General features: G+C 49.6%; 1 protein-coding gene across 1 annotated transcript in view; it reads left to right on the top strand.

Annotated features, from left to right (window-relative positions):
- The window catches only part of UBQLN4 (ubiquilin 4), a 12470-nt gene extending 891 nt beyond the window's left edge, over positions 1–11579 (top strand). The window contains exons 2-11 of the mRNA XM_010564184.1: positions 1914–2144; positions 4671–4876; positions 5215–5477; positions 6738–6896; positions 7622–7847; positions 8236–8375; positions 8824–8907; positions 9537–9652; positions 10299–10476; positions 10932–11579. Coding sequence (XP_010562486.1) covers positions 1914–2144; positions 4671–4876; positions 5215–5477; positions 6738–6896; positions 7622–7847; positions 8236–8375; positions 8824–8907; positions 9537–9652; positions 10299–10476; positions 10932–11084 — 1756 coding nt within the window. The 3' untranslated portion in view covers positions 11085–11579. The remainder of the gene's footprint in view (positions 1–1913; positions 2145–4670; positions 4877–5214; positions 5478–6737; positions 6897–7621; positions 7848–8235; positions 8376–8823; positions 8908–9536; positions 9653–10298; positions 10477–10931) is intronic.
- Positions 11580–12303: the final 724 nt, after the last annotated feature.

A 12303-nucleotide genomic window follows, 5' to 3' on the forward strand; every position in this document is an offset into this window, starting at 1 on the left:
CTTGGGGGTGAGGGACTGAGGGGACCTGGGGGTGGGGGGGGCTGGTTTTGGGGGCGTGACGGGCTGGGGAGCTGAGTGTGGGGGCTTTTTGGGGTGGGACCTGGCTTTGGGGAAGGGGGAGGAGTTTCGGGGGGGAGTGAGGGAGTCGGGGCCCTGAGAAGTGGGGGAACAGGGCTTTGGGTTGGAGGTGGGTGATAGAGGGAATGGGAGGGCTCTTGGAGATCTGGCTGGGCGGGGGAACCTGGGGGTCACACCTGGCCTTTGGGGCCTTGCGGGAACCAGGCTTTGAGAGAGCTGGGAGACCTGGGTGAGGGTGGGGGCTTGGGGGGACCTTTGAGTGGGGACCTGACACTAGGGATGGGGACAATCCCGGGGAAGGGGAGATGGTCCTGGGGGTAATGTGTGGGAGGGTTTGTGGGTGTCAAAAGCAGGGCGTTGTTGGGGGGTGTGTGAGGGGCTTGGAGAGTGGCTTTGTGGGGAGTGGTTGTGGCGAATGGAGCTTTGGGGTGGATGTTAGCTGTGGGGAGAGGGGTGTGAAGGATTGGGGTGGGGGTCTGGGGGCTTGGCCCGTGGGCTGGGCTGCACGGGGAGTGGAGGGGAAGGTGTTCCTTGAGTGGTTGGTATAGGAAGGGTGCTGTGATGCAGAAAAGCGTCTTTAGGGGCAGAGCCAGTGGAGTGTGTATGGGGCTGCCTGTGGGGCTACGGCTGGGTGTTGTGGGGTGGGTCTGGATGCTGGGAGGCAGATCCCTCGGGGCTGAGCAAGTCTTTGGGGCAAAGGTTGGATGGAGCGGAGGAAAGGGAACATCAGCCCATGTGTGGGCTGGGGGGCGTCTGCTCTTGTGAGGGAGCTTCACAGGGCACAGTGGTATGGGGCGAGCAGGAGGTGGCTGGAATTTGCAATGACTGGCTCAAGCGCCATCGAAGTGGCTGTGCCTGCTTGCACAAAGTGTCATCGGCACAGCTCTTGGCTTCTTGGCTTGTTGTGTGCTTTGATCTGGGGTGTAGGGCGCAAGGTTGTGGTGTGAAGGACCTGGCGGAGGTCTCTGGGGAGCACAGTCATGGGGTAGGCAGGTGCTATAGGACGTATGGCCCTCCTGTTGCTTGCTGGTCGGCTCCCAAGAGCCTGTCGGTATAAGCAGGATGTTAAGTGACAGCTTTGTGCAGAGGAGGGCCTAAAGCTTTGCAGCCAGGATGACCTGGGGCTCAGGGCTGTGCTCTCCCAGGCGTTGTTTTTGAGGGTTCTGGTGCGAAAGCTATGAGCTCCTCTGGGACAGGTGTGTGCTTCTCTTTCCCTCCTGGCCTTTCCCTCTGAATTTCCTGTAGTATGTGGCTTCCAAATGCAAGGCTTTTTTTTCCTCGCAAATCAACTTGGGAATGCCCCAGCTGGGCTAGCAATGACAATCTTATTGGCAGGTGTTAATCCCACCCCATCACACAGTAAAGAAGAGGTGTCCATGTTATGTGGTGTGGCATGCTCATAGGGAATTCAGTTGCAGAAATAGGAATTGGAGAAGACCTAGTTTATTTCCATTGGCTGATAAAGGATTGTTCCCTTTTCCATAGAGCTCTGTCCTGTATTAAATCAGAGTTGGGCTTTCCTTAGGAAAAAAATCAAATGAGCAGAGGCAAAAACAGTTCAGTCATTCAGAGGATAAATGGTGTATTTGGATTAGACCTAAGAGACACACTTGATCTTGCTTTGGAAGCCTTCAGCTCTTCTTGAGGTAATTGCTCTATTCTTTCTGAAATTTACTCCACATTTTGTAAGTGTAGAGCTTGTCTTTGTTGTTTTGTTGTTTTTTTTTCTTAACGCCTCAGACATCCTCAGCAACTGGTGACTGAATTGGTACCTGCATGGGCTCCTTTTGGGTGAGGTACTAAAGGACTGTCAGTTCCTTATGCTGTTTGCATAGTGGATATGATACCTGGAGTATTAGCTTTAAATTTCTGGTCTTGGTCCTTTGCCTGAAAAATGCTTTGTTTGTTTTTCAGTTCAAAGAAGAGATTTCCAGGCGGTTTAAAGCCAAACAGGATCAGCTGGTTCTGATCTTTGCTGGGAAGATCCTGAAGGATGGAGACACGTTGAATCAACATGGGATCAAAGATGGGCTGACTGTACACTTGGTCATTAAGACTCCACAGAAGTAAGAAACTGCTTCATCTTGGGGGGCTGATGGTAAATGGGTGATGCGAATAAATGATGGTGGAGCATTTCTGCCCTGTTGGTGACTAAAGTGGAGTTCTTGTGCGAGGCCTGAGTACTGGCTTTGGGGCGTGTGCGAGTCTGGCAGCGGTGATCCAGCAGGAGAACTCTCCTAGGCTCGCTCTCTGCCACGGCTTTGCCATGCAGCTGTGGGGTTTATCACTTGGCCTGTCTTTTCCCTAGGTTACACAGCTGTGTAAGTTTGTGGCAAGTACCTGAGGGGGTTGACTCGTCTTTAACACATCTTGTGTATGTGGCTTTGAGTATTTTGAACCTTTATAATTTAGTCATCTTGAAAGAACCCACTGAAACTTGATATTAGTTCTAACAAAGATAAGTTGTTGTTAACAGAAATTACTTTCCCAATGAATACGTGTTGAAGTTGCAACTAATGCCCGGTTTTTCTTTTGCTTCCTATCATGTACTCTGCTCTAAGGCTGTGCTCACACTCTCTTAGGTGCCGTGGGAGGGGAGGCATGCTGCATGTGCAGAGCACTATCTGTGGGGCACAACAGTGTTTCTGTGTGGTACCTATAGGCATGTCTGCATGGGTAGGTGCAGACAGGTGGGTGCTCCGCCTCGGTGGGAATGCGCGGAGGCTCAGACCGTATGACCACGTGCATGCAGCGGTGTGGTTGTTAGCTCAAGTACAGTACTGTGGGCACACCCAGTTCCCACTTTGGACATGGCTCACTTGTGTCCGTCTGCACCGTGTAGCTCAGTCTGAGAAAGGGACTTGGGACTGGCCACAAGGTCCTGCAGGGTTAGGCTTTTCCCAGTGCTATCCAGCGGAGTGTTGAGCACAGAAGGTTCTTGGGGACAGTTGCTGTATTTGAGGCGCAGCCACATCTTGTTGATCTCGAAACGCCCTTCGCAACCATTTCTTGGGCTCCTTGCTGCAGTGTGATTGGGCTCCTGATGAGCTAACAGGGCTGTGTCTCTTTGTGCAGTTCTGCCGTCCCCTGAGAGACCTGCCTTACTGGCTTAGTCAAGATTAGTGCTTCCCCCCCATTCTTTTTTACAAAGACAAGCATGTGTATTGTCAGCTTCTGCAGGAGGCCTCTGTCTGCATTCTGCATCTCCAGGTAGCCTGACAGTCTGATGCTGTTTACCACTGTCTCCACAGCAAACTGCGGTATTTGTGAACCATTTCAAAGGGTAAACAAGAGAGCCGTCCTGGGTTGCTCCTTTTTTTCCCCACTAATAGTCACAGATAAGTGCTTACTGAAGACATTACAGCCTCTTCCTGTGCTGAGAGAAACCAAGTGACCTTTCTCCAGCTTCCTTCTTCCTTTTTTGTTCAGCTTCCTATTTGCTTTGTTTCCCCACTCTCTGCCTCCCTCTCAGTGGCCATTGGTTTTCAGCAGCAGTCAGGTGAGTCTGGAAAGTGGACATGGACCTTCAGGTTTCAATTTTAAAGTCCTGGAATAAGAGTGAAAAAAGAAAGGAAGTTAGAGAAAGGAATCATTCTTGGTTTGGAAAAAAAAAAAAAAAAAGAAATCATTGTTCTTATTTACTTGTCAGTGGCATAATAGCATTATTTGAGGTGAGAAAAGTGAATTTTGTGGTCTGATTTAATGTGAAAGCTCTTCAGCACTAGTCTAGAACTCACTGTCGTGACTACAGATGCTTCAGAGAATCTTTCAATGTTCTCTTTCAAATTTCTATAAAAAATCCTGAGAAGGAACTGTGATTACAAGGTATTAGCTTGGGTTGGTTTACTCAGTAAAGCTGATGTCCAGCATCTGCTACGCTGTGCCTTATGGCACAGTATCTGCATGTGTGTATTAAAAGAAGTTCTAGTCAATTTGTGTTGGACGGAGAAGCTTTGCATGCAAGGTACAGCGAGTGGCAGAGATGTGAATTTATAGCCAAGCTGGCCAGAAACGTTCTGTAACTTCATGGGGCAGATGCTAGCTGCCTTGTGCCTCAGTTTCCCTATGTGTAGAGTAATGCTGATACTTATTTTTGCCACCAGGAGCACTGATAGGAATATTCAGTGCATGGGAGGATTTGCAGAAAAGCAGATCCTTGTTTACCCTATGCACTAGCCCTGCTGTAACCTCCTGTGGTTTCTGTGGGAGCAGCAGGAGGATTTTCCTGTTTGGAGCAAACTCATTGCTCAAGGATATAGCTGAGGTAAATAGTTCAGTGTGATTCAAGGAAGAGCTAGATACAACTCAGGGTAAGACCAGTCAAGCCACTTCATATAGGCCAGGATAAAATGTCAGGGGCTGTTATGCATCAGGATGGGAGGCAGATTCCAGCAGATGGAAGGCATCTGGGAGCACAGCTGTGCATCTGTGCAGGCGGGACTGGAAGCAGCCAGGGCTGACTGCTGTGGGGACAACAGGCACAAAGGGATGCTCGGTCAGTGTGAGGTGCACCGTCCTGTGTCCCCCACAGAGGACTCAGCTCACTGTTCCTGAATCTCAGGAGTTTAATGCCTTCTTTTGTTTCTTTGCAGGGTCCAAGATTCAACATCTGCTGCTTCTGCCCCCAATGCTGCTTCTGCCCCCACTGCAACCCCTTCTTCTCCTGCTGCCCCATCTCAGCCTTCCACGTCCAGCAGTGCTGTTTCTGACACAGGGAACGGCAGCAGACGGAGCAGTGGGTCAGGGACCATGGGAGGTCCTGGAGATGGAGGCCCTAATAGTGCTACATCCATCCTGTGTAAGTGATGGCTGTGAGAAGGTGTGACACAAAAGAAGAATTTCCTAGGATTAGACCAAGGAGTTGGGGTTCTTGACCCCTGTAGTTGTCTCTGCTTGCTGGAGGCTTTGCATGAGTTGCTTCCACTGGCATACCTTGGTTTCCCTCTTCAGGATAATGCCAAAGTCCTTAGTGAAGCATGTGCAGGGAGTGTCCTCCTTTGGAGCTGGCTGCCGTAGAAATGTAGGAGACCCCTAGATTAGTGTGAGTGCAGTTCAACTGATGTGCTTGTCCTCTTCTTGCAGCTGTTGACAGTTACTGACTCGCATCTCTCTCCCTGTGTGTTGTTCCCTCTCCAGCTGGCTTTGGTGGCATCACTGGGCTGGGCAATCTTGGGATGGGCTCTGCCAACTTCATGGAGCTCCAGCAGCAGATGCAGCGGCAGCTGATGTCCAACCCAGAGATGCTTTCTCAGATCATGGAGAATCCCTTGGTGCAGAACATGATGTCTAACCCTGACCTCATGAGACAGATGATCATGGCCAATCCCCAGATGCAGCAGCTCATGGAGCGAAATCCAGAGATAAGCCACATGCTGAATAACCCAGAGCTTATGAGGCAGGTGAGTCAGCATGCCAGGGCCTGTTTAAAGCATGTTCAGGAGCATCTTTGTGGACCAGCTTCAGTGTCTACTCTCCAAATGGAGTGTGTGAATGCCAGATCAGTGATTTTTAGAGATCTTTTCCTTCCTGCTGTAAGCTCCCCACAAACAGATGGTAGTCTTCAGTTATGTGAATACTGCTTACTCAACCCACATACTTGCAACTCTTATCTCCCTTTCAGGGCTATTGAATTCATCATGTGTTGGGCAAAAAAGGATGCTGGGATCATCCTAGCGTGCTTCATAGAAGGATATTGTATTCTGATTCAGGGATGGGAGTAAAAGCAGTCACAGAGAAGTGAAGCTACTGCAAAAGCTTTTTGTTTCTCTCCATTTCTCTTGATAGATTAAGTATAGACTACAGAGCTGTACAGTCAATATTTTACTGCCTGTATCAGCGGAGAGCACTAGTCATAGGCTGGGATCTTAGAGGTCTCAATTTTCTGTACAATTCCAGAACAGAGAGGACCCATGCCCTAGAGGCCTGGCTATCTGGAAGACCGAAGGTTCATCGGAAGGGAAGCATAAGGGATGAGTGAGAGCCTTGAGTGTTAAATAGCCCTTGACAGGACTCTGCTGTTCCCCCAGGAAAACTTGTCAGAAGGTCTTTCTGGGTTGTTGCTGAATGAGCCTAGTTTCCATCTGCTTCTTGGTTATCTTTCTTTCAACTGTGTCGGCCATACATGAAATTCCAGAGCTTTAGGACTAAATTGTGAATGATCCATACTAAAGCAGCATTTCAAATGAGATCTGAATGTTCCTTGTGCAGGGGAGATCCATCAGAAGTCTGGAGAGGGTGAATTTCTTGGTTTTCTTGAAATGGGAAGGATCCAATCTCTTCTACCTTCTCAGTTTTTGAATGCAGTCCATCTACTTTGCGTGGGAGCATATGGGTGTTAAATGTTTGGATGTCCTGATACTGCTTAGAAACAAAACAATCTCATCCAGCTGAATTGAGGTTGAGAAGGAAGAGAGCTGAGCAAGGATGGGAGGAGCCAGGATCCCTGGGCTCTCTTTGCTTGGATAAATGATCTCTCTGCTCTCTGGCTGTGAAACGGGTTTAATTATATTCTTTCTGCTGGGAGCTGGGATTTAACTCTTTCAGCACTTGGCTGGTAGATCAGTAGAATACCACTGGGCTGCTAACCACTCTCTTGATCCACTCTGGTCTTCCATGGTGCATATGGGCCTGAGCTTTCCATGTTTTCCCCCTTCTCCCAGACAATGGAATTGGCTCGTAACCCTGCCATGATGCAGGAGATGATGCGGAACCAGGACCGTGCTTTGAGTAACCTCGAGAGCATTCCAGGAGGATACAACGCACTGCGCCGGATGTACACGGACATCCAGGAGCCCATGTTTAGTGCAGCCAGGGAGCAGGTATTGGCTGCATTCCTGTAAGTGGGGTGTAGTGTGCTGAGCATGGGAAAGGGGTCTTTCCCTGACCCCCGAGCTAACGGGGCAGCCTTCCCAAAGCATGGCTGCCCACCCCTCCCACTCCAGATGATGAATGCAGCCACTAGCAGGAGAACATTGTGCAGTGCCTGTCATCTGCTTTTATTACACAGTTTGGTGTATCTGAGCAGAGACCTGACCTCGCTCCTTTGGTCTCCAAGCAGGCTGGATGCCAGCCATCACTGATGTGAAGGCCCCATAGCTTCGTTAGCACAGCCCTCTGCTCTCAGCCCAGCTTACTGTATTAGCTCAAGCCTGACGCCTTTGGATTGGAGCTGGCTGAGATCCAGCTGGCTTGAAGCACAGGAGGAGTGAGCACAGGTCTGTCTCCAAAAGGCTGTGCAGACATACTCCAGTCTAGCATTACCTACTGGTATGTCCGGGTGCTGATTTTACATGGATGTTTTGAAGCCCTGCATTTGGGAGCCAAATCTAGGGCTGTGGCCACTTCTTGAGCCTGGTCTCTTTGTGAGCGAGGTGTGTTGTGGATTACAGATTCCTCAGGAGGCAAATTATGGCATGTGTTTCGCAAATTCAGGACCTGGATGAATATGATCGGCTGTTCCCTAGCTTGTACGGTGGTGGGGTTAGTCCGACATTCTCTGCTGGGGCTAACTGATTACAGCTATTTCTTTTTTCTTTTTCCCTAGTTTGGCAACAATCCTTTCTCTTCCTTGACGGGAAATTCTGATAGCTCAAGCTCTCAGCCTTTGCGGACGGAGAACAGAGAGCCATTACCGAACCCCTGGAGTCCCACACCCCCTGCTTCCCAGAGCCAGGCGCCCAGCAGTGAAGGGAGCACTGGCTCGGCAACCACCCAAAGCACACCGACTGTATCCAACCCCTTTGGGCTGAATGCTGCTAGCATTGGGGCTGGTACGTAAGCGGGAGAGGAACCAGAGGGTGCTACTGACTAAACAGGTCACCCAGGCTTCCTTGGAGGGCGGCTCCCTCTGGCATTTGAGTGCCTGTCTGTGGCTGCTCTCCAGATGAGTGATTCTAGCCCAGTTGCAAGCACAAATGGATTATCTGTGGTGTACCTGTTGGAGGGTTACTTTGGGAACTCTGATGTTCCTGCAGCCCTCAGAGTGTGGGAGAGTGGCAAGGAAAGCACTACCATGGCTGTCCACAGTGATATGCACTGTTGGCCAGGGGATGAAGCAAAGGCATTGCTGTTATATGTCATGTTGTATTTCAGGCATTGCAGCAGTGCTTAGGCTTCTAAGGGGTTTTCCTTTGTCTTCTCTTCCCTTTCCCCTTGCAGGCATGTTTAACAGCCCAGAGATGCAAGGGCTCCTGCAGCAGATTTCTGAAAACCCTCAGCTGATGCAGAACATGATATCTGCCCCTTATATGCGGAGCATGATGCAAACTCTTGCCCAGAACCCAGACTTTGCAGCACAGGTAAAAGTGTTGCAGTTTTCTTCTCTTGTCAGACAGGCTGTGAGCACGATGCTTGTGAGAACCAGTCTGCTTCTATAGCTGGAGTGGTTCCTCTTGCAGAAACTGGAGAGCTGAGTGAATATAGACAGTTTTGTTGTATTTCTCAATAGTTCGAAGGCAGTCACAGTACTGAACCCCGTGTCTTAGGAGCCCCTAACAAAAAAGGTGGCTTTCCAAGCGACATGGGAATGGCCCTTCTCTTTGCCCATGGTCAAGTGGCCCCAGTTCAACACTGCTGCCAGGAATTGAGCTGTCCTGTTTTGGTCCCCATTAGCAGGGGAGCATGTTGAAAGCCCAGGGAGGGAGTCAGGGGCGTGACTGACTTGTTCTTCATGGCTTAGTTACATAGGGTTTAACAGCCAGTGGCAGCAACCCTCTGACCCTACCTACGTGTGCTGTCTCTTGCTAGATCATGGTAAATGTCCCCCTCTTTGCTGGGAATCCACAGCTTCAAGAACAGCTCCGCCTTCAGCTCCCTGTCTTCCTGCAGCAGGTAAAGGCCCCTGTCTGGCCCTGTGCTGCTCTCAGCCCTGGGCTCCAGAGCTTTTCCATCCTCTGTAGGAAAGGGAGTATCTTGGCTGCTTAGTCAAGTGGACTAGGAAGCATGTGGGCTTGGGTGGTTTGGGCTGTGAAAGAAAGGGGTTTGCACAGGGAAGAGAGAAAGGAAGAGCTTGTTTAGACAAGGCAATCTAAATTAAGTAGTCTAAATTACCTAAAGGTGGACTTCAGATTAGACTAGTTAAGCTACATGAAACTTGTGTGTGGACAGTCTCTCACTGTAATGAGTTTACAAAAATTAAAACAGTTAATTGTGCTAGAGCAGCTGGTTCACTCAGGTAAATCAAATAGAATCACTTTAATTCCAAAGGCTTGTGCCCCCAGTTCTAATCTGATTCACCTAGTTCATTTAGAAAATTTGATCTAAACCCTATGAGTATCTCTGCAGATGAGCCCTGCAGTCTGGAGACTTGAAGGAGGAACCAGACTCGCAGGTTCGCTCTGGCTGCAGGGCGAGAGGCGCAGCTCTATGCTGATTGTTGTTCAGATTGAAAGCTGGTGCATCTCTGGCTGCAGAAGCTCTCACTGTTTGGTACCGTTGTGTCTTTTTGCCTTTGTTCCTAGATGCAGAACCCAGACTCCCTCTCCATTCTCACCAACCCCCGCGCCATGCAGGCGCTCCTCCAAATCCAGCAGGGACTCCAGACACTGCAAACGGAGGCCCCAGGACTAGTGCCAAGGTAATAAGCGCTTTAGAGTGGGTTTCTGCAGGCAGAGCTAACATGCTTGATACCAGCATGCAGACTAGCTGTTGATTCTTCGAGGAGATCTGCTCAGGGCACTCTGTCATGGGGACTTCTGCATGTGTGTGTGCCTGCAGGCCTCTGTGAACTCCAGCTAATTAGCACTTTCTGCTTGCTTATACTTCACGCGGGAAGTCTTTGACCCTTTCTTTTTGGACAAAAAGGTTTGGAAACCACTTGGTCCCTCCTCCATCTTTTGTTTGCTGTATTCACTATTGGCTGAACTCAAGAATTTTATCTCTGAACTTGAACAGTATGAGATGCACAGCCACAAGGTTGGGTGGGTACCTTGGGGCAGACTGGTCTGCTGGCAGCCCTCAGGTCTTCTGTTCTGTGGCAGCATGGGTCACATTCAGTCTCTGCAGTTCCTTTCAGGCCTGCACCTCTGTTAGGATTGCTTACTCCCAGTACCATGTGTGACCAGGATACAAACGCAGCCGGTTTAATTTACAAAGCTGTCCTGTAGTATGGGCCTCAGTGAGGGCCAGCTTGGCAGAGCCTGCTGGTTACTGTGCTGCCCAGCTCTCAGGGGACACCCAGAAGTGCCAGCTTGCCTCTGAGCGCGCCCTGCCTTCCTCTGCAGCCTCGGCTCCTTCGGCATGCCTCGAATGCCCCCGTCCTCCACAGGAGGAAGCACAATCCCGGAGAACCCTGTTCCCTCCGCTTCGACGCCGGCCAGTGCCTCTCCAGCTGGGGGTGGTAACCCCCAACAGCAGCTCATGCAGCAGATGATCCAGCTGCTGGCCGGAGGAAGCTCTCAAGTATGTAATGCCCAGCTGCATGCTGATACACTTCTGGGGAGGGGCATCTCCAGGGTGAGCTAGAAGCTGTCCCAATCCCACTCACTCTAGGGATGTGGTCCCTGAGAGGTTTCTCTTGGCTGTGGTGCTTGATGCTAAGTTTGGTGTCTGAGGCTGGCTAGTTCTTTGGGGTGTAGTAACCCTTTGCACAGGTTTGAAGCTAAGAGTGCCAGGGATCCTCCTCCCAGCGCTGCTGTCACTGTAGGTGCAGAACTTGGACTAACTGTGTGCACAGTGTGGCTGCTGTGCCAAAGCCCATGGGGAGATGGGTAACAACAGTAAACAAGCCTGGAATATTTTCAGTATGCCTAAAGCTGAGCTCAGGGTCCCTGCTCAGCTGTTGTTGCTGGCCCTGCCCATATTAGATGTTGATCTCTGCTGTCTGACTCTAAGGTCTTTGTCCTTTCCTTCTGTAGGCGCAGAGTCCTGAAGTGCGATTCCAACAGCAGCTGGAGCAGCTGAACGCCATGGGCTTCATTAATCGTGAGGCCAACCTCCAGGCGCTTATAGCCACTGGTGGAGACATCAACGCAGCTATTGAGAGACTGCTGGGCTCCCAGCCTTCCTAAACTCTTGTCATGCTGCCCCACAGATGTCAGCACATGCATCCATACACATGCACAGGGGATCTTTCAGGAAAGCCCACCATCATTTTCATATCTGACAGCTGTCCATGTATTTAAAACAAAAAGATACAGCTTAACCCCTGACCTTCCTACTAAGTTAAGATTTCATGTTGAAATGCTCTTTAACTGGCTTGTATGTGGATTCCAGTTCTCATCGTGGCCACAGAGACTTCAGATGTGTATTTTTTCCTAAATATGCCCTCTGTCTCAGACACTCTTCTCTCTCTCTCTCTCTCTAGATGGTAGAGGCGATACTTCTAGTTACTTACCTGAAAGATTGTGTTTTGAGTAGCTTGATTTTAACTGTACATGATTCCCTCCCCTAGTCCTCCTTTCAGGCAAATATTTAAAACTTGAGCCAAGTTTGGTTTTGGTTATTTCTCCCAGCATCTTATTGGGAATGGATCAAAAGAAAAATTGAAATGACCTGGAAATTTCTGGTGTTATTTGTCTTAATGTTTCACTGGATGAACTGAGCCTGTGTCCCTTGCACACAGGTGCCTCTAATCTCCTGGTAGAGGGTTAATGTGCATGAAAACTACATTTGAAGTATGGCCTCTTTACACTTTTGGGATGGTGTAAAGGAGCCTAGATGCCTTCAGGGATCAGGCTTGCTGTTCTTGAACTTGAGTTGAAAGTGCCGTGCAGAAGAATGTGTTTGAAAGGTGTGTTTCTGCCCAAGCGATTTAGTTCTTGCGCAGCAGTGTCAGGGGTTTGTTGACTCTTGTGCTTCATAGGCTCACTTCTGAAAGTGTAAAAACAAAAAAAGAAAATGGAAAAATAAGTTAATGATCTTTTCGCTTCACTGGAAAATGTTGAAGTTCATGTTCTTCCCAGTTTAGATCCATCCTCCATTCCCCCCCTCCCCCCAGTTTTGGTGTGTTTGAATGTTAAGACTCTCCAAGAAACTCCCCGAGGACCAGCAGGGTGATATTTTCCCAAGAGCCTCCATGGCTGTGTAATTTGCATACCATTTTTATCAAAGAAAATAAATGCGCACAACCATCTGTCTCCCTGCACTCCATGTATCTTCCTTGATTGCCACATTGAAGCTGGTTGAGTTCCCCTAGTTACTTGTGATTAATCTGTCTTGTCCCCCACACTTACCTCTTGCAGATCATGTGGGGTGTCGTGCAACCTCCCTGCCTGGGCAGGCTTCCTT

Source organism: Haliaeetus leucocephalus, unplaced genomic scaffold (assembly GCF_000737465.1).
Source record: "Haliaeetus leucocephalus isolate CR32 unplaced genomic scaffold, Haliaeetus_leucocephalus-4.0 Scaffold175, whole genome shotgun sequence".
Lineage (NCBI taxonomy): Eukaryota > Metazoa > Chordata > Aves > Accipitriformes > Accipitridae > Haliaeetus > Haliaeetus leucocephalus.